Genomic DNA, 27624 nt, shown 5'->3' on the forward strand with positions numbered 1-27624 from the left:
TTCCATCCTCTTTTCCCCAAAACTGGTAAGCACCTGGCAACTCAAGGCAAAATAACCCTTCAGTCTCCTCTCCAGCACAGAGGCTCCACTGTGTTTCACTGGGGTAGGTGGGAGCAGGAGGGGTGTGTTGCCAGTCTTTAGGTGGACTGATAAATGCACAGCGGCTATTCAGTCAGTCCACTCCCCCAGCAGCACTTACGTGTATCACAAACCCAGGATCAGTCTCCAGCAGCTGGCAGAGCAAAGAGTGGCAGAGAGAGGGAGAACAGATCCCCCCCCCCCACACCACGCCCTGCAACGCACCAAGCAGTCGTGATGAAGCACAACTCACAGGAGGGGCAGGAAGGGAGATGGGTCTCTTCCCTGCCAACTATCTATTTATTCCCAACAAGATGGCAGGTTTTGACAACAGGCACCCAGGGAGCCATAAAGCTCTGGGAACCAAATGTCTTGATGATATTTATAGTGCTCTCAGAGAAATACTCCAATCAAACAGGACTCAGAGTATTGGCAGGAGGAAGAGACTCCAGGGGTGGCTCTGCTCGGATCGGATCGACACACACACACACACACACACACACACCTGCTTCTGCTGGAGCTTTTACTGTTCTGGAATTGGAAATATATGTTCAAACATTCACACTGTAGACTACAGTATGTCAACAATGTCTGCTTTTGCCAATGACCAATTAGGAAGAGATGTGAGATGATGTAATGAGACATTTTACAAATCTGGTGTGATTTTTCTATATTTCATCTAATACATTTAAGTGGCAATTAGCTGTTGAAACAATAAAAAAGCATCTTCCCCGCCCCTCTTTTGGTATAAAGCTTAGGGATGGGGTTGGAGAAATGTAACCACCTCAAATTCATAGACAGAGCTACGGATACGAGGACTGACCATCCATGATATCAAAATGATAGTTTTAAACATGTTTTGATGCTGTTTTTTACAAACATTGGAGTAAAACAAGCTTATATTGTGGGTTCTGGCGGGGTACGACAGTTGAACTAAGCTCATGAGGCATTTATAAGTAATATTTTTCAAGAATCAATGGGTACATACAGTTGAAGTCGGAAGTTTACATACACCTTAGCCAAATATATTTAAACTCAGTTTTTCACAATTCCTGACATTTAATCCAAGTAACAATTCCCTGTTTTAGGTCAGTTAGGATCACCACTTTATTTTGAGAATGTGAAATGTCAGAATAATAGTAGAGAGAATGATTTATTTCAGCTTTTATTTCTTTCATCACATTCCCAGTGGGTCAGAAGTTGACATACACTCAATTAGTATTTGGTAGCATTGCCTTTAAATTGATTAAGTTGGGTCCAACGTTTCGGGTAGCCTTCCACAAACTTCCCACAATAAGTTGGGTGAATTTTGGCCCATTCCTCCTGACAGAGCTGGTGTAACTGAGTCAGGTTTGTAGGCCTCCTTGCTCGCACACGCTTCCTGCAGCAAAGCACCCCCACAGCATGATGCTGCCACCCCTGTGCTTCACGGTTGGGATGGTGTTCTTCGGCTTGCAAGCATCCCCCTTTTTCCTCCAAACATAACGATGGTTATTATGGCCAAACAGTTCTATTTTTGTTTCATCAGACCAGAGGACATTTCTCCAAAAAGTACGATCTTTGTCCCCATGTGCAGTTGCAAACCGTAGTCTGGCTTTTTTATGGCGGTTTTGGAGCAGTGGCTTCTTCCTTGCTGAGCGGCCTTTCAGGTTATGTCGATATAGGACTCGTTTTACTGTGGATATAGATACTTTTGTACCTGTTTCCTCCAGCATCTCACAAGGTCCTTTGCTGTTGTTCTGGGATTGATTTGCACTTTTCGCACCAAAGTACGTTCATCTCTAGGAGACAGAACGCGTCTCCTTCCTGAGCGGTATGACAGCTGCGTGGTCCCATGGTGTTTATACTTGCGTACTATTGTTTGTACAGATGAACGTAGTACCTTCAGGCGTTTGGAAATTGCTCCCAAGGATGAACCAGACTTGTGGAGGTCTACAATATTTTTTCTGAGGTCTTGGCTGATTTCTTTAGATTTTCCCATGATGTCAAGCAAAGAGGCATTGAGTTTGAAGGTAGGCCTTGAAATACATCCACAGGTACACCTCCAATTGACTCAAATGATGTCAATTAGCCTATCAGAAGCTTCTAAAGCCATGACATCATTTTCTGGAATTTTCCAAGCTGTTTAAAGGCACAGTCAACTTAGTGTATGTAAACTTCTGACCCACTGGAATTGGGATACAGTGAATTATAAGTGAAAAAATCTGTCTGTAAACAATTGTTGGAAAAATTACTTGTGTCACGCACAAAGTAGATGTCCTAACCGACTTGCCAAAACTATAGTTTGTTAACAAGAAATGTGTGGAGTGGTTGAAAAATGAGTTTTAATGACTCCAACCTAGGTGTATGTAAACTTCTGACTTCAACTGTATCATTAGTTTATAAGTCCAAAAATGGATGCAGCAACTACAGATTGCCCCTTTAAAAAAATGTAACTAGTTTTCAAGGATGTGCCATGACAACTGTGTGACATGCTGGCTATAGATGGCCACTTCTGTGGGTGCAGCACCCTTAGAACCAAGTACTGTATGAGCTCTACTTCCTCCCGTCCCCTTGACCCCCATCACCCCTGGGGTCTAACCTATTAATCTACTCCACTACTTCCAAATAATCCTAAAGGCCACATTTTCCCCCTGACTTTAAACCAGACAAACCCCTTGAACGACAGGCTGGATTGAGAACAGTCTGGGAGTGCATTAAAACCAGGCTCACAACGGAATAACAAAAAAAAAACAAGGTGAACTTAATGAGCTTAACCAAGTCAAGAAGGAATGGCCAATGTTCATTATTTTCCGAAGATGAAAGCATGACAATAAAAGTTAGACTAAAGAACAGGGCCGGGGAAGTGTGCGTGGGGGTCCATTTATTATATTTTAACTGCCATACATGGAAGTCGACGTATACTAAATTGCTAAAGCACTAAAGATAGAGAATTGAAGGAATGTAAATTAGCGCTGAGTGCCGTCTGTGAGCTGCAGTCAGGCCCATAAAGCTGGCACTGCATTGATCTCTGCCCTGAAGGTAGCTAGCTAGCATTCTGGTCTGTAAGGACTGCTGTGAACGCACACAGCACAACATCACAGAGCACCTATGTGTCCATTACATTATGGAAAAAGATTGATTTAAGGAAAAGTTTGGTATAATTCACAGAACTCATGTGGGAATTCCCACTTCAAAACTTGTGTCTGATGAAATAAAAGGGGAGACAGCTATTTAGTTGGACAAATATAAACAGGAAGTGTGCAGGTAAATATATAACTAAACATGTTCAAAGGGATGAGAGGCTCTGTGTGTTTTCTTGCTTAATGCGCCAACCTCCAGCTAATTAATATTCATAGATGAAATGAACCTTAATGAGGTATCTCTTCCCCCAATTAGCCTTTGAGTAGTGATATGAGGAATATTAAGTGAGAGAGATACTGGGTCAACACTTCTCTGGACCAGGAGAGATGAAGAACAGACAGACAGACAGACAGACACAGAGAGAGAGAGAGAGAGAGAGAGAGAGAGAGAGAGAGAGAGAGAGAGAGAGAGAGAGAGAGAGCGAGAGAGGTAGAGGGAGAGGGAGAGAGAGGTAGAAAGAGAGAGAGGTAGAGAGAGAGAGAGAGAGAGAGAGAGAGAGAGAGAGAGAGAGAGAGAGAGAGAGAGAGAGAGAGAGAGAGAGAGAGAGAGAGAGAGAGAGAGAGAGAGAGAGAGAGAGAGAGAGAGAGAGAGAGAGAGAGACTATACAAACCATCACTAACAGTTTATTCCTAGAGGTTGGAAATGTGCATTGATTATATATCCAGCACAAAAATCCTTTCAACTTCAATTTCAGACTTCAATTTTCATATCATAAAGGTGTTTGGCCTCTAACCAAACCCTCTGCAGTTAGTGTGTATGTGTCCAAGCAGCAGTGGCCTAGGCCTAGGGAGTGGGAGGCAGCACCATGGTCCCCTGGCTGGGATGCACCACGTGTGTGGGAGTAGGAATAACAGCATTCTGCCTTGACACTAACACTGCCAACTCTACCTTCCTGCCCGGATGCCTCACTTGGACACAGAGAGAGAACACATCCCAGGTAACAGTAACAGGTTCAGTCTGAGTGGGTACCCACCCACCTATCTACCCCCAGAACCAGAGCAGAACCACCACCTGTCTGTCCCCTCCCCCCCCCCCCTCTGACAGGAACGAGTGGGATAATTTATTACCCAGCCACTCAGCCAAGAGTGCTGGTGAGTCGGGTGACTTTCAATCGCTAACAACCTTGCCCTAAATTAACCAGCGATTGTAATGGCTCACTCTGCTATCCACAAACACAAACGTCTGTGGTCTGGAGGCACAGCACAGTACTTATTTATGTATCCATCTTGAGACAGAGAAGCAGATAAGTTGCATGTGTGTGTATACATTAACTAACTGGCTACTGAAGACTGAAGAGGCCCACAGCTTAAAGCTGGGGTTTAATTAAACCATCACAAACTCACTTAGAACCGCAATCAGCCTAATGATCCAAAAGGGCCTTCAAAGCCGCCTGTGCGGATGGTCCCTTCTGCACATTACAGGGAAGTGTTTCCACATAAACAAATAGGCCCCAACAAGATAAGAGGACGGAGCTCTTTAAAAAAAGGCAGTGTGAGCTTCTGACGCATATTTATTTATTCATCCTTTGCGTTCGCAAAGAATAACCACATCTGTCGCCAAGAAGTTAAGAAGCTATCAGTTCTGAAACGCAGCCAAGCCGACGCAGTTAAAGTACAGACTCCTGGCTTGGAACAAAAATGATTTTTTTTTATTTTTCCTCCCCCAGTGAAGGGGCTCTTTGCATTTGTTTTGACTGATTTACCGGTTCGCTTATCTCAAAGAGCGAAACAATGCTGCACATTTCTATCAGAAATCATTACAGGCCATTTCAAATCATTTCCGCACAGCTAATTTCATAATGGCGGAGGGAAACATTGATTGTAACCAGATGCCTCATATCTGCCTTGTGGAAAACTGGCTGCAGCGCAGCGGTCCTGAGTCCACTGTGCTTTCTACTGAGGCCTTCACTCTACGGCCCATTCAGCCTGGACTAACACAAAACACACGTCATCCAGCTACGCCTCAGTGCAGCTCTGCTAAGAGGGACAGGAAGTGGACGGGTGACGATGAGGCCTCAGTTTCCACTCCTCCCAGGTGGGACACGGCTGTGTGTCCTTGAGCAGGGTGTTTAATCTGATGCACAGGTGGGTATAAACACAGAGGCTGAACCTGCCTGATCTCAGATCCCATCTGGACCCTGATGCTTCCTGTACATTCACACACAGGGACGTACATCCTGAGCCGTTTCCTTGGACGTGCCAGATGAAAACAGATCTAGAGTGGGGCGCTGGATTGATAAGTGAACACTTACCTTTCCTCATGCCAGACATTCCTCTTGACTGAGACCCCACTTCCATAAGTGATATTTGTCATTCAGAAGGACTACAGTAATACTATGATTTTCCTCTGGATAAATGTAACTTCTAAGTATCTACTACACCATTGTTCCTTCTTTCTATAATAAAGTATACATGTAAAGTATAAGATCGTCGTCTATGTGTACTAAAATGTTCTAGGAGAATGACAACATGATATGAAAAGAACAAAGACAAAATGGGGACCACAAGTAGGACCGGGACGATAGCAGTATAGCGATACTCGTTACTGTCGTGGCAAGGAAACAAAACACAAAGCGGATGAACTGAGTCACATGCATTTCTTTTCCAAGCTATAGCTCACTATATTTTACATACAGCAGGTTTTTAAAGGACCAAAGAGTTTGGTATGCTTCTTGTTTTCATTTTTTGCTATGGAAGAAAAAATATTGCGATACTGGTATCGTCCCGGCCCTACTCACAAGGGGAAATTGTTTCACCTTTGCCAGAGAAAAATATCCCAACACAAAGAAGAAAAGAAAGAAAGGGTGTGAGTATTATAGAAAGGATGAAAAGAGGGCTAAATAATACAAGTGTGAAAGTTAATCTATGTGAATGTTGCAGCTTCAAGGTAATTGTCCAATAATGTTCACTTTGCAAATATGTTGAGAATCTTTTTTTGTATGGAAATGTAAAACTTGTTCAGGATGGGAATACAGAGCACTATCTGGGCTAGGGACTGAATGGAGGGCACTCTCAAATGCCTCACATCAAAGAGAATCAGCAGTAACATTAGAGTAATTCCTCCTCTTCCTCTCTCCTTCGCTCCTGGTGCTGGCGGAAGAGAGAGAGTGAGAGAGAGAGAGAGCGAGAGAGGGAAGGAGAGGGGTGGGGAGAGACCTTGCCCCCAGCAAACCCGTCCGCCACTGCTTCTTCTCCGTGCTCCGGCTCTCACTCTACTGACCAGCAAAGCCAGTGATTTATGGAGCTGGAGAGAGGGGGTTCACTCCATGGACTCCCACCGAAAAAAGGTGCTCCGTGCCGGAGGCTGGGCCATTCATCAACATGTACCGCCGTGTCACATTGTTTATCATACAGACTCAGTCTAGCATGGGTGCCCCAACCCGTCCCCTTCCCGCCACAACAACCCACACCATGCAAACATTATTCAAAGATTGGAGCCCTCTCTTCACAAGGCTCTATTGCCTTTGGTCAAGCGGGACGAAAGGGGAAAGAGAGAATATGAAACGTAATAAGCTTTAAGGCTGTTGTGTGGAAGTGTCAGGAATCAGGATGCTGCTGGTTATAGCGGCTATTGAGAAAAGTATGAGAGGAGACCGACTGAATCCTTAAGTCAATGTAAGGCTGAGCTTGGACTAAACTTGGCCTTAGTTTGTTGAAGCTCAGCTCAGCATTAGCCAGAGGGGGAGCCAGGTCATATAGAACAGTTAGCTCACATTCCTTCAGGGATGGAGCCTTCCACCAGTCCACCATAGATGCTGCTGTCTGCCCCATTATCCGACTGCCTGCCCATGATGCTCTGCTCTGCCCTGGGTGGGGGGGGGATATCTACTGTAGGTCACTAAACCATTGGTGGGCTTCACTGGGATATGTGAAGTATTTCTTTGTTTGTGTGACTTTTTTTTTCTCCCTTACTAGCTCTGACTTTACTGATAGTAACGTTATTGAAGACACATGTATTTTCTATGCCTGTGATATGTGGTTGTCCCACCTAGCTATCTTAAGATGAATGCACTAACTGTAAGTCGCTCTGGATAAGAGCGTCTGCTAAATGACTAATGTAAATGTGTGTTTATGCTTCCACTGGTCCTGGGCCCTTGTTAAGGTCAACGGCATCATGAACTTTACCAAGTACCAGGACCTTTTTGTCAAATACCTCGTTGCCTCTGCCAGGAGGCTGAAACTTTGCCGCAAGTGGATCTTCCAGCAAGACACAAACCTCAAGCACACATCAAAATCCATAAAGATTTAAACTGACCACAAGATCAACATTTTGCAATGGCCATCTCAGTCTCCGGACTTGAACCCCATTGAATCCCTGTGGTTTTAATTGAGGAGGGCAGTCCATCAGAGCAGACGAAGGATATCAAGGTCTAAGATCCCTCCCAATGTGTTCTCAATCTCATAAAACATTTTAGAAAAAGGCTCAGTGCCGTTATCCTCGCAAGGGGAGGCATTAAAAGATATTGAAAACAGGGGTGACAATCATTTTGACCCCTATCTTTTTGATATTTGCTTTTATTACTTGTTAAACAAAATCCCTTTATTATTTTCAAATGTATTAGTATAAAATAATATAGTCGTTTTTTTTTTTTTTTTACCTACAACATAACTCAGTATTTTTATTTATTTTATGCATCTTAATCAAGGGTGCCAATAATTTTGGACCTGACCGTATATAAAGATGGGTATTAGGACTGTGCATGCCTGAGTGTGTAACATTAGCTATCTGTGATATAAAGAAAGAGTGCCGGTCAGTGTGCTTGATGGGTAAGTATCAGTCTAAGACCTGAATACACAGTTTGTGCATGAAAGCACATATGGGTTCTATTAAAAGACAAAGACAATTTGCGAGGGAGTGTGCTTGAATGTCTCCACACAAAGAGAGAGCGAGAGAGGAGAGACATAGAGAGAGAGAGAGAGAGAGAGAGAGAGAGAGAGAGAGAGAGAGAGAGAGAGAGAGAGAGAGAGAGAGAAGATAAAGAGATGGGGGAAGAGAGAGAGAGAGAGATAGAGAGATAAAGAGATGGGGGAGAGAGAGAGAGAGAGAGAGAGAGAGAGAGAGAGAGAGAGAGAGAGAGAGACAGAGATAAAAAGAGAGAGAGAGAGATAAAGAGAGAGAGAGAGAGAGAGAGAGAGAGAGAGAGAGAGAGAGAGAGAGAGAGAGAGCGAGAGAGACAGAGACAGAGATAAAGAGAGAGATAAAGAGAGAGATAAAGAGAGCGATAAAGAGAGAGAGAGAGAGAGAGAGAGAGAGAGAGAGAGAGAGATAAAGAGAGATAAAGAGAGATAAAGAGAGATAAAGAGAGAGGGGAAGAGAGAGAGAGACTCCCTGCCTAATCCCGGAGACCCTGTGTCTGTCACTGACCTATATTGTCTGCTATTACAAGTCCCTATTTATTTTCAACCGCCTTATTTCTCTTCTCCCTTTGGAAAATCACAGGCCGGCTCTCTACCAAACAATAACAGCGGAAGGAGGAGCAGGAGGAGGAGGAGGAGGGTGGGGGTGTTTGGGGTGGATTATGTTCCAGACACATTAATAAAATATGGTCACAGGCCAGGTGCACATTGAATCTCTTTAAAAGTGCCTGGAGGCATCTTTGCTCTGTCTCATCGTGGTAGTGTGTGCTGTGCATTAGATCTTACCATCTGCCGGTTCCCTTACCCATAATACAGCAGCAGGCACAAACATACCTGAGGAGCGGAAAAACGGTCACCATGCCCACGTACACGTCAACACACAAACAAACACCCATGCGAACGTGTAAACACCCACTCACTCACACAGTCACACACTAAAACATGCTGACACACCCTGTGTTGGCCCATGGGATACACAGTTTGTGTGTTTGTGTGTGTGTGTGTGTGTGTGTGTGTATATGTGTGTGTGTGTGCGCGTCGGGCCACTGACAGACACACACCCTGGCCACCAGCGCTTTGCACCGAACCTCATAAATAAACGCTTCGTAGATGTTCAATTAAGGCCCTAATTAAGTGATTAATTAAGACGGACCGTCCGTGACGTTGATAGAGACTCGTTCCAATGAGACGAAGAAGGGGTGTACATTTCCATAATGAGCTTCCCTGGATGTGCTTGTGAAGGTGGCCTCTGTTACTGATGCAGCTGGGATAGATGCTTTCTCAATGATCAGGAGATCATGGTCTCGCTGCTATGAAGTGGCTGTGTGTTCATTCATTGTAGTATTAGTATTATTATGACTAAATACAGAACATGAGCTAATCTCCTAGGAAGGCTCTCAGGGGGATGTCTTTGCTACATGTATTTACACACATCGTGCTTGTATCAAACATACAGTGAGGGAAAAAAGTATTTGATCCCCTGCTGATTTAGTATGTTTGCCCACTGACAAAGAAATTATCAGTCTATAATTTTAATGGTAGGTTTATTTGAACAGTGAGAGACAGAAAAACGCATGTCAAATATGTTATAAATTGATTTGCATTTTAATGAGGGAAATAAGTATGTGACCCCCTCTCAATCAGAAAGATTTCTGGCTCCCAGGTGTATTTTATACAGGTAACGAGTTTAGATTAGGAGCACACTCTTAAAGGGAGTGCTCCTAATCTCAGCTTGTTACGTGTATAAAAGACACCTGTCCACAGAAGCAATCAATCAATTAGATTCCAAACTCTCCACCATGGCCAAGACCAAAGAGCTCTCCAAGGATGTCAGGGACAAGATTGTAGACCTACACAAGGCTGGAATGGGCTACAAGACCATCGCCAAGCAGCTTGGTGAGAAGGTGACAACAGTTGGTGCGATTATTCGCAAATGGAAGAAACACAAAATAACTGTCAATCTTCCTCGGCCTGGGGCTCCATGCAAGATCTCACCTCGTGGAGTTGCAATGATCATGAGAACGGTGAGGAATCAGCCCAGAACTACACGGGAGGATCTTGTCAATGATCTCAAGGCAGCTGGGACCATAGTTACCAAGAAAACAATTGGTAACACACTACGCCGTGAAGGACTGAAATCCTGCAGCGCCCGCAAGGTCCCCCTGCTCAAGAAAGCACATATACAGGCCCATCTGAAGTTTGCCAATGAACATCTGAATGATTCAGAGGAGAACTGGGTGAAAGTGTTGTGGTCAGATGAGACCAAAATGGAGCTCTTTGGCATCAACTAAACTCGCCGTGTTTGGAGGAGGAGGAATGCTGCCTATGACCCCAAGCACACAATCCCCACCGTCAAACATGGAGGTGGAAACATTATGCTTTGGGGGTGTTATTCTGCTAAGGGGACAGGACAACTTCACCGTATCAAAGGGACGTGGTCCTCTGTAGCTCAGCTGGTAGAGCACGGCGCTTGTAACACCAAGGTAGTGGGTTCGATCCCCGGGACCACCCATACACAAAAAATGTATGCACGCATGACTGTAAGTCGCTTTGGATAAAAGCGTCTGCTAAATGGCATTATTATTATTATTTATTATTATTACGATGGCGGGGCCATGAACCATCAAATCTTGGGTGAGAACCTCCTTCCCTCAGCCAGGGCATTGAAAATGGGTCGTGGATGGGTATTCCAGCATGACAATGACCCAAAACACATGACCAAGGCAACAAAGGAGTGGCTCAAGAAGAAGCACATTAAGGTCCTGGAGTGGCCTAGCCAGTCTCCAGACCTTAATCCCATAGAAAATCTGTGGAGGGAGCTGAAGGTTTGAGTTGCCAAACGTCAGCCTCGAAACCTTAATGACTTGGAGAAGATCTGCAAAGAGGAGTGGGACAAAATCCCTGTGCAAACCTGGTGGCCAACTACAAGAAACGTCTGACCTCAGTGATTGCCAAAAAGGGTTTTGCCACCAAGTACTAAGTCATGTTTTGCAGAGGGGTCAAATACTTATTTCCCTCATTAAAATGCAAATCAATTCATAACATTTTTGACAGATGTTTTGTTTGTTATTCTGTCTCTCACTGTTCAAATAAACCTACCATTAAAATTATAGACTGATCATTTCTTTGTCAGTGGGCAAACGTACAAAATCAGCAGGGGATCAAATACTTTTTTCCCTCACTGTACACACAGAACCCACAGTTCCTGCACACACACACAGACACAGGGCCGGCCCTAACCTTTTGGGGGCCTATGCTAAATGTTGTTTCACGGGCAAAACCTTTTAGTGGCCCCCCTCTTGATGGCAGAGATAAAAAACATCTTCACCTTTTACCATGGGCCACAGAGAATACTGTTTGCCGCAATTCTACACATTTTGCCATGGGGCGGAGAGAAGTTTCTGCAATTTTATAACACATTTCATGATATTGTACTCATTTTGCCATGGGGCGGAGATAAAAATGTGCAGTTGTACAGCTAATTTCCTGCAATTCTACATATTTTGCCATAGGGTGGAGGGACATTTTTGCCATTTTAAAGCTAATTTCCTGCAATTCTACACATTTGATAGTGGCTAGACTAATTTACCAATCCCCCCAAAAAAAGCTAATTGAGGGACTGTCAATGACTGACGTAACAAGAGAAAAACTGCTGATGCACAACCAAATTGCACCTTGTGTATTCTACTATTCTAACTCTCAACTGTAAGTTGAGAACCCGACTGAGTCCCCCCCCCCAAAAAAATAAATAAAATAAAATAAGTTGTCGGGCCCCCTAGTAGCGACCGCTTATGCCGGTTATGGTGCCGGCCCTGCACACACACACACACACACACGTACACACACACACACACACACACACACACACACACACACACACACACACCGCGCACACACACAGGCCTCTTTTATTCTGAACTCACAGGAGACCCACTCTCCCCCCGTTAGTGAGCCCCACTCGAAGGTTCCTACCTGGGCCTCCCTCCAGCCTAATTCTCCATGACAGTGATGGATGCTTGGGGGTTCCTGCACCGCGCTCCCTAATAATAGGAACTTGTTGCATAAGAAAGGAGTCGGGGAGTCGGGGGGCTACTAGTAAAACGCTGTGATTCAGATTAATGGTTCGCCAGGGAGACACATCTTTACTTGGCTGTGCTGTGGCTACGGTAACCATGGCGGTGGGCGCTGCCTCTGGGCACTATTTAACCCTTGTCTGTGATGTTCCCATGCCGCTCCGCGCGCTGCCACCGGCTGAGTGTGCCCGTCATTCTGACCCAAATAAGTCTCAGTGACGCTGGGTTGTGTTGTCCAGATAGCTCTCATTGATTCTCTCTATGTTGACTTAGAGCCTCATTTCTCACCAGACTATCAGATTCAGGGGCTTTGTAGTGGGGACACTAACCACGATAACTGGAAGCGCTTTATCAAACCTGGCTCTGTTATATGTTTCTACACTCCTTAACAAATACATTTTCCTAAAGTAGATAATCTCTTTTCTCTCTCTCAAACAAACACACATACATATAAACAAACCAACACATACCTTTCTCTTTTAACATCTTTTTCATGTTGATCCCAGCCTCTCTTTCCCCAAGGTCTCCATCAACTTGATTCATCACTAAAGGAACACACACAAGTCAGTGTACAACACATGTTTATATGCAGATGTGTGCAGGTGTCCTTCTTTGTCTGTTTATGCCGATTATTTATTTACAAACAACTGTCCAGAGACAAGGTGGGAGAGAGAGGAGAGAGAGAACAGGGAGAGAAAGAGAGAGAAAGAGACAGACACGGAGACTCAGAGAGACAGAGACATAGAGAGAGACACAGACAGACTCAGAGAGACAGAGACATAGAGAGAGACACAGACAGACTCAGAGAGACAGAGACATAGAGAGAGACACAGACAGACACAGAGACATAGAGAGAGACACAGACAGACACAGAGAGACAGAGACATAGAGAGAGACACAGACAGACACAGAGAGAGACATAGAGAGAGACACAGAGAGACAGAGACATAGAGAGAGACACAGACAGACACAGAGAGAGAGACATAGAGAGAGACACAGAGAGACAGAGACATAGAGAGAGACACAGACAGACTCAGAGAGACAGAGACATAGAGAGAGACACAGACAGACACAGAGACATAGAGAGAGACACAGACAGACACAGAGAGACAGAGACATAGAGAGAGACACAGACAGACACAGAGAGAGAGACATAGAGAGAGACACAGAGAGACAGAGACATAGAGAGAGACACAGACAGACTCAGAGAGACAGAGACATAGAGAGAGACACAGACAGACTCAGAGAGACAGAGACATAGAGAGAGACACAGACAGACACAGAGACATAGAGAGAGACACAGACAGACACAGAGAGACAGAGACATAGAGAGAGACACAGACAGACACAGAGAGAGAGACATAGAGAGAGACACAGAGAGACAGAGACATAGAGAGAGACACAGACAGACACAGAGAGAGAGACATAGAGAGAGACACAGAGAGACAGAGACATAGAGAGAGACACAGACAGACTCAGAGAGACAGAGACATAGAGAGAGACACAGACAGACACAGAGACATAGAGAGAGACACAGAGAGACAGAGACATAGAGAGAGACACAGACAGACACAGAGAGAGAGACATAGAGAGAGACACAGAGAGACAGAGACATAGAGAGAGACACAGACAGACACAGAGAGAGAGACATAGAGAGAGACACAGAGAGACAGAGACATAGAGAGAGACACAGACAGACTCAGAGAGACAGAGACAGAGAAAGAAAAAGGTGCTTGTGTCTCACCCAGGCGGTCGGGGGTATGTTGGTGCGGGGCTGGGGAGCTGGAGGCACTGCTGCTGGGGTGTGAGGAGGGCTGGGAGCCCGGGCGAGGACCTTCCTCCATGGAGGGCACCGGAGAGGGGCTGTCCTGGACACACTCCTGCCACAGAGACCGAGGGTCAGACTGGTAAAAAGTTAATTCAGCAGAGCCACACACACACATTTATAAACACACACACTTAGCTAGCTAAAACACCTGTGGCCACCTCACATCTGCTGGTCTCTCATCCCTAAAACTCCTAACGTCAGACAGGGAGATTAAGCCCTCTCCTCTCCTCTCTGATATCTATATAGGTAGGGTAAGGCAAACAGGCTGGGGTGAAGGGGATGCTGGGAAAGTAAACAGCACCAGACGCTGCTCTCTCCCTCTGCCATCTGCGAACCGGGTGGCACTATTTAAATAGAGCAGATCTACGGTATGACGGGGCCCTCTGCCCTCGCCACCTCGCCAAAAACACACCCCTCCTCTCACTTTGTGTGCAGGACACTGAAAATACACCCCAACATGCATGCCTGTCTGGAGCAGGTCACTAGGGAAAGGGTGCTGTGCCTGTCTGGAGCAGGTCACTAGGGAAAGGGTGCTGTCTGGATGGGTGAGCTAAACAGTATTACCCATTTCAGACAGAAGATGTGGCATATCACCTGTAAAAAATATAAGGCAATGTTTCCCTTTCAAACAGCTCCTAATTGACCACTTTCTTGCAGGTAGACCCATTTTATACATATCAGTGGATAACTGGCAAATTGGGAATTGTGGGTTAGTGTTGTTAAACCATGGGAGGCTGTTTGCATTTCAAATTAGGGAGGTTTTAAACAATGGATCTACCTGCAAAAAAGCAGAGAACCATTCACACAGACCCGATACCTGTATTTTGGTTACAGGGTCTGTGAAAATGGAGGAATCATGACTAGGTCTTTAGTTGGCTTTTAATTTGCCATGTTTTTCCCCTTACCCCTTTCAGTTATAGCAAAAAGCAGGTGAAAAAAAAATCAGGCATGTTAAATTAGTGGAAACTTTGTCTGTGTATGAATGGTGTATATGTGTGAGTGTCTGATTAAAAACAAATATACATTTATGTAGAAAGGAATTATGTCAATTGATCAACCTGATGCTGGAATATAACAACAGGAAATGAAAGTATGGCTAGTAAAGGCATTAATTGAACGTAACAGATTTTTGTGTGGTTGTGTGTCTGTCTATCTGTGTGTATTTGTGTGTGTGATATATCCCCTGCCTGTTCTGTAAGCCCCTGGCTGTCTCTGACACGAGCCGTGAGTCTCAGCGATACACACACACACATTCCCGTAGCAGTCTGCCAACCCCCTGTGTAGGACACGTACCCATCCTCTCTGTTCTGGCCTCATGTGGGGAGACTGAAGGAAGAATCTACTCAATATACTCCACCATATCTACAGATCCCTAAATACATCCATGAGAATTGAATACTAATGTCATAAATGCCCTATTATTTCTTATGTCGATATTAACATACTTTCCAATGTGGAATTCTACTCATTACTAGCCTCTAGAGCTGAATTCTACACCGCGTCAACAGTGCTGATATGGTACTCACAGCCTAACATGCATTTTAAATGGGATGAATGTCTCTCACTTCTGTACATACGGTTCTAATATCACTAGTGGTGTAGTGAGCAGTGTTGGAATACATTCACAGATGGATGGTATGAACTGTGAACATGTGTGTGTGTGTGTGTGCATATGTGTGTGTGTGTGTGTCTTTCGTCTTACCTTGATGACAGACGCTCCTGCTCTGGACAAGGGGCTGTGCATCTGAGCTGCAGCGGCCATGTTTGCGATGGTGTTCAGGTGGTTCATCTGGTTCATTGCCATGGCAACAGAGGCAGGCGGCAGGCTGACGGGCAGCAGGGGGTGGGGCATCATCATGAATGGAAGGTCCAGTCCTGCAGAGAGAGAGAGAGAGAGAGAGAGAGAGAGAGAGAGAGAGAGCGAGAGAGAGAGTGAGGAGAGAGAGAGAGGGAGGGGAGAGAGAGAGGGGGAAGGGAGAGAGCGAGAGAGAGAGAGAGAGGGGGAGAGAGAAAGAGAGAGCGAGAGAGATGAGAGAGAGAGCGAGACAGCGAGAGAGAGCGAGAGAGAGAGAGAGAGAGAGAGCGAGAGAGCGAGAGAGCGAGAGAGCGAGAGAGCGAGAGAGCGAGAGAGCGAGAGAGAGAGAGAGAGAGAGAGAGAGAGAGAGAGAGAGAGAGAGAGAGAGAGAGAGAGAGAGAGAGAGCGAGAGAGAGAGAGAGAGAGAGAGAGAGAGAGAGCGAGACAGCGAGAGAGAGCGAGAGAGAGAGAGAGAGAGAGAGCGAGACAGCGAGAGAGAGAGAGAGAGAGAGAGAGAGAGATGGATGGATATTTAACCTTTTCCTACACAGTACACTATTACACTTTATTAGATACGTTTGTATCACTTAAACCATAGCACAGACAGACGACCATACAGAGTTGGTGACAGACTGAGGGAGATGTGTGGAGAAAGGGGAAGGAGGGAGGATGTGTGTATGTGTCTGACTCACGGTTGGCCAGTAGGTGGTTCTGCTGCAGGGAGCTGAGGTGGGAGCTGGACAGACCGTGCTGCCCTGACAGGCCTGCGTGACCGAGGCCATGGGCAGCACCGGAGGAGGGGGGAGACTGGAGCTTCTCTTTGTCCCAGGAGGACTCGCTGCCACCTGGGGACACATACAGGGGAGACATGGGGCGGGAGGGAGGTGAGTGGAGGAGTCCAACTACACAACAGCTCAGCAGCACACATCCCAATGGCATGAGACTAGGGTGGCCTGGGAAAGCCTAGCACAGCCCTGCCTTGTGAAGACTATGTAAATAGATAACTGTAGATCCCTGTGAGATCCACATTCCGGCTCGGTTACACCTGAGATATGGTACTATGTGACAGAGGAGAGCATACCTGCAGTGATACACACGGTGTTGGGCGTTATTACAGTAAACACTACAGGCAGGCAGGCCATCCATTAGAACGAGGCAGAACGTGGCACAGGAAATCACCTATTTCCTGTCAAATCCCAGCTTTAGGCCTTTAAAGGGTTAACCCTGTTCCAGTCAATGCTATTCACGGCTGAGTGTCTCATATACATAAATAAATCAATAAAATGAAATGTAATGGAGGCCCAGTTGTGAGGAACCATAAAAATACTTAAGTAGAATTAGGGGAGGGGGGGGGGGAAGCAAAACAAGAGGAATCGAAATCATTGTATAATTCGGCTTAATAAGCAACTGAAGTCCTCCGAGTGAAATAACAGATGGTATTTTTGCAACAGATTGCAGTGAGTGATTATTTTAATAATAATGCGAATTAAATTCTTCCTCTGTAGAATCTCCCGCTTTTCAGTGGGGACCCATTTGAATGAGAGAAAAAAAACAATCAGCTCAACTAATGGCTGAGTCCAACACCTGAGGCCAGAGTCCCTCAGAAGAGAATGTGTATTTGGGACACTGTGTGAGAGAGGGTATTGTTTAAGCCTGCAAGTAAGTTTGAGCACGAGCGTGTTATTGTCTATGACCGTGAAAGGCAAAAATGGATATTTGGAGTGTAGTGTGTATTCGAATGTATAGTATGTGTGTGTGAAAGCATGGGGATGAAACGAAAGGATGGAGAGGGGGATATGTCTGGGAGGATGGATGAAAACAAGTAGAGAAACAGCGCTATCACAGTGTCGTTATGAACGGTTTCATCATGTATATACTTAATCTAAGTGTTATCCAATATTCTTAAGCGGCACTGGCGGAGTTATAAAACGCCAGTAATCCTGGAAAGGATGAGACCTTTGAAACAAAAGACGAGAGCACTGAAAGACCAAATAAAGGCTTAGTGAGGAATGTCTTCAAATCTCCTCCGTTCCAGGCTTTGGAGAGAATGGGGCCTGAAGGGCACAGAGGAGAGCCAGGTCTCAGGAGAGCCGTGGCCTATCCCTCAGTCCAGGTCTACTGGGACCTCTTCCTCCTAATGCAGCGGCAGCCTCTAACTCTTATTGGAGGTCCAATAACTCAACCGTTTGACCTTGGTGACCGGACCACTTCGGTGGCAGTTCGGCTCGGACTTGAAGTTCCCGTTGGTGCAGTATATCAGAGGACGGGGGTGTTCAAAAGTCTCCAGCACTGGTGCTGATGGCCCATTTGGGCTGCGTCCAAGGGCTCCCCCAGCGTTGGCTAGAGGCGTAATTAGCCAGAGACCATGCCAACGTGGAGAGAGAGAGAGAGAGAGAGAGAGAGAGAGAGAGAGAGAGAGAGACAGAGGAAGATAGAGAGAAAGTGGGAGAGAGAGAGAGAGAGAGAGAGAGAGAGAGAGAGAGACAGAAAGAGAGGAAGATAGAGAGAAAGTGGGAGAGAGAGAGAGAGAGAGAGAGAGAGAGAGAGAGAGAGAGAGAGAAAGAGAAAGAGAGACAGAAAGAGAGGAAGATAGAGAGAAAGGGGGAGAGAGAAATGCCATTAAGGCAGCGATTCTGTGCCCTGTCCGTCCGTCAGTCATGCTTTGAGAATGTGTCCATCAGGGTGCGTCTCCTTAGCCCTCGCTGACAGAGCTGGTTAACAGGATGCTTTAAAAAGCCCAGTGTAATTACACCGCACCTACACTACACTGGACCTGAGACCCCATACACTACCCTCCCTTAGCCCAAACCTAAGACATGTCTCACACCTCCTCTGTCTTTCTCTCCAGCTTAGCATCTGTCTCTCTATCTTTCTTTCATATCTCTCTCGTGTTCGCTCCATCTCTACCTTTCCATTTCCCCATCTCTCTCTCTCCCCCCCCCTCCCCCCTCACTCTCTCCATGGGAAATCAATTAAGCCTGGCTGATCCAAGGACATTCAGTTACAGTAAAGCAGCAGAGGAAAATTACGGCTCAGCGACACCTTATTCTCAGGATCAGTAATTATGCCCTGAGGAAAAGCAGCGTTTCACTGTGTATGCACTCTCAACGAGATATCCATGTCAAATACAGAAAGTAAACCCAACAACAATCATTTCAATAGTCATGGTCTGTACATACTACATGGTGTTATTCTATCAGTCTTTGCTGGTATATTCCCTTCTGTCAGATATCATTCTCTGGGTACTATCTAGTTCTAAACTCCTATGAAATTGAACTTCTATGAAAAAAGAAACAACAGACACATGATAAGATCTACAGGTAACAGCCAAAATGATGGAAACAATAGGAAATGAGGGACACAAAGTATATTGAAAGCAGGTGCTGTCATGAGCCTCTCACTCCACCGGGTTACCACCTTAATTTTCTTCCACTCTGCTCACCACTCTCTCTACTCAGCCTAACTAGCTCCACCTGTCCCTGCTCTGCTCGGCTCTAATTACTCTGCCAGCTGCGCTGCATTACCCACTACCTCTCCCAGTATTTAAGGCCCTGTCTTTCAGCTCTCCGGTGTCAGATCGTCTGCAAAGCTCACACCCGGAACCTGTTTGCTCGCGCTTCTGGCTCACCCTGGTTTTGTGACCCCCGGACCTGCCTGGTTTTTGGATACTCTTCTGCCTCAGGAGATCCAGACCTGCTTCTGCCATTACGACTCCTGACTACTCTTCAATCCCGGTAACTCTGACCAGCCTTCTGCCTTGCTACTACGTATTTTGGATTTCCCTTGAACTGTACTGCTGCCTGGTTTCATTCCGCCCCCGTTGTGTCTGTGTTTCCTCCCCCCAGGACTTCTGGACCACCAACCACCGGCGTCATCGGACGCATCGCTGCCACTGGGGGAGGCACAGACCCAGCACATCGGACGGGATAACCCCTGGAGCCTTCACTCACTCCCTACATCCCTTTCCCCTTAAGTTTAAATAAACTTTCTGGTGTGACGCAATTGTGGTCCTCTTGTCGTCTGTCTGAACCGTGACAGTACGATCTGACCATCATGGACTCAGCGCACACTTCCCCCGACATGGAAACCGAAGAACCTGAGCAACCCACCGCCATGCTACGCCTGGAACACACTGAGAGAGAGCTAGGCCGCATGAGCGGCGACATCACCTCTCTGCTTCAGGTCGGCCACCAACAGCATCAGCAGTTCCAGCAGCACCAGCAGCAGTCCCAGCAGCAGCAACAACAACTCGCCATGATCATTCAACTCCTCACCAACCTGACCCCAGCCAGTCTGCCCACCAGCCCTGCCCCCGAGTTACCTGCCCCGGTCATTGCAGCCGCTGCTCGGAACCCAAGATTGGAAACCCCGAGCGGTTCAACGGCGATTCAACCCAGGTCCGGCCATTCCTGACTAGCTGCCGACTTCAGTTCTCCTTGCAGCCAAGGACCTTCGCCACGGAGGGGCTAAAGTTGGGTATGCCATCACTCACCTGACGGGCCGAGCTCGACTCTGGGGAACAGCAGAGTTCGAACGTCAAACCCCCGCATGTGCAACCTTCGACCGGTTTGCCGAGGAGATGCTGAAGGTGTTTGACCTGGATTCACCAACCGCAGAGGCGTCTCGTGAACTGTTCAGTATTCGACAAGGCAGACGTACAGTCGCAGACCATTCCATCGACTTCCGAACCCTGGCTAGACGAAGTTCTTGGAACACACCATCGTTGGTGGGACGCGTTCTTCCATAGTTTGGCTGACTATATCAAGGACGAGTTGGTCTCCCATGAACTGCCTTCCACTCTTGATGAAGCCATCGCACTGACTGTCAGGATCGACAGAAGGATACAGACCCGTCGTCGTGAGAGGGGGCGCCAAGGTCCACCTACTACCGGCATTCGGAGAGATCCGACTGGGCTCCTGTCATCTACTGCCACTCACCCAGTTCAGCTTGATCAGTCTGAGCCTATGGAGATTGGGCGAGCCTCTCTCACTCCTGCAGAGCGCCAGCGACGCTTCACCTCAAACCTCTGCCTCTATTGTGGAGGTGATGGACATCGTGTGGTAACCTGCCCTTTAAAGGGCCGAAGCTCACCGGGCATAGGGGGAGTCCGGTTGAGTTCAATGACCATCCAGTCCTCCGACCGCAAACCCCTGCTGCAAGTTCACCTCCGCCTCTCTGACTCAACTCACACCCTGGCTGCTCTGGTGGATTCTGGCGCCGAAGCCAACATAATGGACATCAAGCTGGCACGCCAACTGGGACTGGAGAACCTCCGTTTGACACCTCCTATTCCTGCCCGGGCACTGGACGGACACTTACTCGGATCGGTCACTCATGTCACGGCCCCGGTCTCGATGGGTCTGTCCGGGAAACCATCAAGAAACTATCCAGTTTCACCTGCTCCCCTCTCCAGGCCAACCCCTCATCCTGGGTTACCCATGGCTCCGCCGGCACAACCCTCAGCTCGACTGGGTGACCGGGGTGATCAGGGAGTGGGGAGAGGACTGCCACCGAACCTGCCTGCTTGCCGCCGCACTACCCCCTCGGCCAGTACCTACTAACTCCGCTCCTGACCCCTCCAAGGACCCTGTGTCGATTCTGCCAAGTCCCTGCATCGTTGCAGCTCTGACCTGGGCTGTTGAGGAACAGGTGCTGGAGGCTCTCCGTAACCAGCCAGGTCCCAGCACTTGCCCAGCTGACCGCCTTTTTGTCCCCGAAGACCTGAGGTCCCAGGTCGTTCAGTGGGGACATGACTCCCGCCTAGCTTGTCACCCTGGCTCCACCCGCACTTACAACCTGCTCGCCCAGAGGTTCTGGTGGCCCTCTCTGAGGAAGGATGTACGGGAATTCGTCCAAGCCTGCCCCATCTGCAACCAACACAAGTCGTCCTGCCAGCCCCCAGCCGGATTGCTGCAGCCCCTGCCTGTGCCCAGGAGTCCGCTGGTCCCTGCTGCGCCTTGTCCTCCTCCTCCACGGCTCGTCGATGGTGGTCTGGTTTACACCGTCCGCCGCCTGCTTCGGTCCAGACGGAGGGGTAGGGGTCTCCAGTACCTCATTGACTGGGAGGGCTATGGACCTGAGGAAAGGACCTGGGTGCCAGCTAGTCGGATTGTGGATAGGACTCTCATCACCGCTTTCCACCAACGGCATCCTGATCAACCTGCAATCCGTAGGGGCCGCCCCAGAGGGGTCTCTAACCGTCCTGCCCGCTCGGCTTCCTGTCCTGTGCCTGATCCGGTCTCGGGACCTGTCCCATCTCCCGACCACGGCCCTCCGGCTTCCTCCGAGGATGAGGACGTTCACTCGGACCGTTCGGAGGAGTTCTAGCCCTCCTCCGGCTCCCCTCCTCCCGCCCGGTGTGGTGTTGCTCTTGGGACTTCTGGGGCCGTCCCTTGGGGGGGGGGTTCTGTCATGAGCCTCTCACTCCACCGGGTTACCACCTTAATTTTCTTCCACTCTGCTCACCACTCTCTCTACTCAGCCTAACTAGCTCCACCTGTCCCTGCTCTGCTCGGCTCTAATTACTCTGCCAGCTGCGCTGCATTACCCACTACCTCTCCCAGTATTTAAGGCCCTGTCTTTCAGCTCTCCGGTGTCAGATCGTCTGCAAAGCTCACACCCGGAACCTGTTTGCTCGCGCTTCTGGCTCACCCTGGTTTTGTGACCCCGGACCTGCCTGGTTTTTGGATACTCTTCTGCCTCAGGAGATCCAGACCTGCTTCTGCCATTACGACTCCTGACTACTCTTCAATCCCGGTAACTCTGACCAGCCTTCTGCCTTGCTACTACGTATTTTGGATTTCCCTTGAACTGTACTGCTGCCTGGTTTCATTCCGCCCCGTTGTGTCTGTGTTTCCTCCCCCCCCCAGGACTTCTGGACCACCAACCACCGGCGTCATCGGACGCATCGCTGCCACTGGGGGGAGGCACAGACCCAGCACATCGGACGGGATAACCCCTGGAGCCTTCACTCACTCCCTACATCCCTTTCCCCTTAAGTTTAAATAAACTTTCTGGTGTGACGCAATTGTGGTCCTCTTGTCGTCTGTCTGAACCGTGACAGGTGCTTCCACACAGGTGTGCTTCCTGAGTTAATTAAGCAATTAATATCCCATCATGCTTAGGGTCATGTATAAAAATGTTCAGCAGGCCATTATTTTGGCTACGCCCCCATAGGATGACAATGCCCCCATCCACAGGGCACGAGTGGTCACTGAATGGTTTGATGAGCATGAAAATGATGTAAACCATATGCCATGGCCGTCTCAGTCACCAGATCTCAACCCAATTGAACACTTATGGGAGATTCTGGAGCGGCGCCTGAGACAGCGTTTTCCACCACCATCAACAAAACACCAAGTGATGGGATTTCTCGTGGAAGAAAGGTGTCACATCCCTCTAGTAGAGTTCCAGACACTTGTAGAATCCATACCAAGGTATATTGAAGCTGTTCTGGCTCATGGTGGCCCAACGCCTTATTAAAACACTTTATGTTGGTGTTTCCTTTATTTTGGCAGTACTTTATTAGTCTATACGGCAGGGATCATCAACTAGATTCAGCTGCGGGCCGATGTTTTATTGAGCGGATGGTCAGGGGGCCGGAACATAATTACAAATAATTTGTAGACTGCAAATTGACCGCAAGAACCCAAACAGATATAATATTTGACTAAAACATAATAATTTCAAACCTTGCTTACATTTCTATACGGTCACATGCACTGAGTGTACAAATTTAGGAATACCTTCCTAATATTGAGTTGCACCCCCTTTGAAGTTAGCGATTTCAAACGTGCACTACCACTCGATAATTTTATAAATATCCATTGTTTAACGCTTACTGTCTACCTGTGCTTGTCCTGATTGTTATGGAGTTGTCAGTTGGAATTGGAATCCATTGTAAAACAATTATAATAATGCTTTCTATGCGCCCCTGCCAAAGCTAAAAAATCTGCCGTGAAATGACGGGCTGCTGCTTCTGCATTCACAAACAACGTCTCCCTTGGCAGAGGTCGTGTAAAATGCTACTTTTATAAAAACGACAGATTTTATCACCCAAAGAAAAGCATGCAGTTACACAGGACAAAAGTAGGTACATGGTAAGCATTAAAGAATGGACATTTTTACAAGTATCGACTGATAATGACTTGATGTAGTTGGCGGTACACACTTCTGGCACCATCACAACTTAACTCCGTAGAAGACATTATACACTGCGTGCAAAAAAATATTGAGTTGCACCCCCTTTTGCCCTCAGAACAGCCTCAATTCGTCGGGGAATGGACTCTACAAGGTGTCAAAAGTGTTCCACAGGGATGCTGGCCCATGTTGACTCCAATGCTTCCCACAGTTGTGTCGAGTTGGCTGGATGTCCTTTGGGTGGTGGACCATTCTTGATACACACGGGAAACTGTTGATCGTGAAAAACCCAGCAGCGTTGCAGTTCTTGACACACTCAAACCGGTGCACCTGGCACCTACTACCATACACAGTTCAAAGGCACTTAAATATTTTGTCTTGCCCATTCACCCCCTGAATGGCACACATACACAATCCATGTCTCAGTTGTCTCAAGGCTTAAAAATCCTTCTTTAACCTCACTCCTCCCCTTCATCTACACTGATTGAAGTGGATTTAATCAGTGACCAATAAGGGATCATTGCTTTCACCTGGATTCACCGGGTCAGTCTATGTCATGAAAAGAGCAGGTGTTCCTAATGTTTTGTACACTCTGTGTTTATCTCTCTTTTATGCGTGGGAATACTTTGGAACAGATTTCCAAAATTAAAGTAACTTGGAGCTGATTTGCTGGTGTTTTTAGTCTTTTATGTCCAACAATGAAACATTTTTTGTAATTATTATTTATTTATTTTTGCTCAGAAAACTTGGGGGCCAAATAAAATCACCCTTGGGCCAAATTCGACCCACGGCCCACCAGTTGGGGAACCCTGCCATACAGGATGGACATTTGTGTTCTACTTATCCCCCTAACCCCTCCGATACACACACACATATACAGAAACACACAAAATAGCTGAAAAGGTGCAGAGAGGGAGGAATTTGGAGGCTTGGCCAGTGTCACTCCAGACCCCCTTTGGTCCAGTGCATTTGACTGGAGCCATTGGCCTGGTTTCAGCTAGGTCTACCATCTGTCCCCTCACCCTCACAGGGCTCCAGTCCTTACCTCCACAGTCTGGACATGCCGTGTGGTTCCTCAGACACACACATGGACAGACCGACAGAAAGAACAGCACCAACATTACCCACAACCAACCCATCATCTGGCCTGAAAGGTTGCAGTAATTCATTATATGTGTGTTATGTTAGAGTTCAGTATGCCTTGAGAGGAATTACGTTCAAACCTGCTTTGAGCAGCAGTAATGAGAGGATGCTATTTGTTAGTTGTTGTTATTTGTTCTGGTGATCTAAGAGGGCTTGGCGGAGGTCTATGATGACACATTGTTTGGGCTGGTAATGGGGTTGGGGTTCTTGTGGCCCCCTTCTGAGGATCTACTGGGTTGACGTTTGGAGGTCACTGTGAGTTACGAGCGCGGCTGGGGGACCACAGGCCAGTCCCCTGGATGTGTGTGTCTGTGTGGGAGCCGTGGTGTATACAGTGAGAGGGTCTGTTTATGGGAGACGACCCTCTCCATTAGCACTGCCTTAACATGTTTACTACCCAGCAAACAAAACATCTCTCTCTCTCTCTCTCTCTCTCTCTCTCTCTCTCTCTCTCTCTCTCTCTCTCTCTCTCTCTCTCTCTCTCTCTCTCTCTCTCTCTCTCTCTCTCTCTCTCTCTCTCTCTCTCTCTCTCTCTCTCTCTCTCTCTCTCTCTCTCTCTCTCTCTCTTCTATTACCCTTGCTCTTCTGCAAGGGACAGTCTGTTGTCACTTACAAACCACACTGATGGACAGTAAACTGGTGTACCTTTTTTAAGAGAAAGCTTGACTATACAGTAGTAGGTTATGTGTTATTGTCAGATGTACAGACAGAGAGCATTATGAAAGAGGATTAAGTTGTTAAATTAAAGATTGCCCTTCCTTTGTGAGTTGCTCTAGATTATATTAATTGAGGTGATTGAATTTATCGAGTTCTTTCTTTACGCTAATCATATTACTAGCATGCCGATGAAGAGGTCAAACCACTCATTCCGTGAGGACTACATATTTTTTCTATTCCTTTCTTCAAAAGAAACCATTAGTGTTCACCAGGCTGGGAACAGAGAAGATGATCTGTGTTTCACTGGGACACCTTTCATCCAGTTAAAACCAAACATACCGCATAGGAGAGGATAAACACAGACAGAGAGACACACTTTGATAAACAGACACACACACGCACACACACACTATCCGGGAGCACATTAACAGCTTGTGGTGGGTGCGGGCGGAGGGCGGCACGCTGGCACTCTGTTTGTCATATTTCTTGTGGGCCTCGCCATCTGCCGGGGTGGCATTTTCATGGCTGTTTACCCTGACTCCCGCCAAGGAATCATCTGCCACTGTATAATGCCGTCCGCTGAAAAAAAACGGGGATTAAGTTGGTAATGCAACTGAGACTATAGCTAATTTGGTGTAATTGGGAAGAAATGAAGATAAATGAGGCTGAGGAAGGCAAGGCAATCAGTGTGGCAGGCAGTACAGCTGTGCTTTTGGCCAATCTCCCCCCTCCGGCCCCCCGCGCTCAACAAGGTACATGCAAATCCACACTAATGACAAATATGCTAGCCCCTCACCCAGCACTACCCCAACACTACCCCAGCACTGCAGCTCTGTGGCACGGCCTTTACTTTTCACCCAGTTTGATTCATTCTCATCTGAGACTGAGAAGAGTGTCGGCCATAAACAATGTCCTTCGTTTCACTCCTCAAAATAATAAGTAGCCTAATAGGCAAAATAATCATATTTCTACACCATGACATTCATTTAAAATAAATAAATAGTTTATTATGGCAACATTTCCTTTAATAAAAAGGAAACCATTTGGATCAACCGAATCTGAGACCAATCAATAGAAAAGCTAACTCAAGTTGTGACATTAGGCATTAGGGTTCCATAACACCTTGCATGTTGCCCGTCCATTGCAGACCAGTGCAGGTGTACAGTAGTAATTAAGAGGCTGCCGGCTAAGATTTACATTTATTTCCCTCCCCTCCCTTTAACAGTGACAGTTAGGGGATGATTGGGTGTTTGTGAGAATGGCAGTGTGTTTTAGGCTCTCTGTGGGGTGCCCGCCATGTCCCCTGCACCCTCTAGGGCTGTGCCAGGCACCCCCCTGGCATCCCCCTCACTCTGCCAGATGTCCCTGAGTCTACACCCCCGGCCCCAACCCAATCCCAACCCCAGCTCCCAATAGAGGAGCCCCTCATAGGCCTCAGTATAACTGGCATTCATCACACCCCCACCATGAATCCATAGGTGTCTGAAAGTGCTGCTGTTGTCGTTTGTGTTCATACTGTTATACTTTATAAATGCAGGCGATATCAAAGCTAAACACAGGGAAGTCTTAGAAAACCTTCCTTAATCAAAACCTGCCCAGTTTGGCAGGCTGGAAGAAGAACTAATTCAGCCTTGCAAATTGTGCATCTACTGTACAGTAGTCACAGCACTGTACCTAATGCAATACACTGCAGCTAATCCCTAACAGCCCAGCATGGCCAGTTGGACAGATTTCATGTCTACCAGCGGTAAATCTTATTACTAGCCATGAGTCAGGTTTGAACATGTCTGTGAGAGGAGAAGCAGGGATTGCTGAGAGGACACAGAGACATAAGTCTTTACATATTTATGAAAATACCTGTTTACCGGGGTGGGGGGGCTGTGGGGATCCTGGGTGGGGAAAACCTATTTACACGCAATAACAAAGAAGTAA

General features: G+C 47.0%; 1 protein-coding gene across 7 annotated transcripts in view; it reads right to left on the reverse strand.

The window, feature by feature from the left end:
- The window catches only part of LOC121579645 (dachshund homolog 2-like), a 131086-nt gene that overhangs the window by 12822 nt on the left and 90640 nt on the right, over window positions 1-27624 (reverse strand). For 4 of the 7 annotated variants that reach the window (XM_041894419.2, XM_041894418.2, XM_041894423.2 and 1 more), the window contains exons 4-7: window positions 16446-16598; window positions 15661-15833; window positions 13875-14034; window positions 12601-12675 (exon numbers count right to left, since the gene is read on the reverse strand). In XM_041894419.2, coding sequence (XP_041750353.1) covers window positions 12601-12675; window positions 13875-14034; window positions 15661-15833; window positions 16446-16598 — 561 coding nt within the window. The remainder of the gene's footprint in view (window positions 1-12600; window positions 12676-13874; window positions 14035-15660; window positions 15834-16445; window positions 16599-27624) is intronic. The other 3 variants (XM_041894422.2, XM_041894421.2, XM_041894420.2) reach the window with 1 other exon arrangement.

The sequence above is a fragment of the Coregonus clupeaformis genome, chromosome 13, assembly GCF_020615455.1.
Source record: "Coregonus clupeaformis isolate EN_2021a chromosome 13, ASM2061545v1, whole genome shotgun sequence".
Classification (NCBI taxonomy): Eukaryota; Metazoa; Chordata; class Actinopteri; order Salmoniformes; family Salmonidae; genus Coregonus; species Coregonus clupeaformis.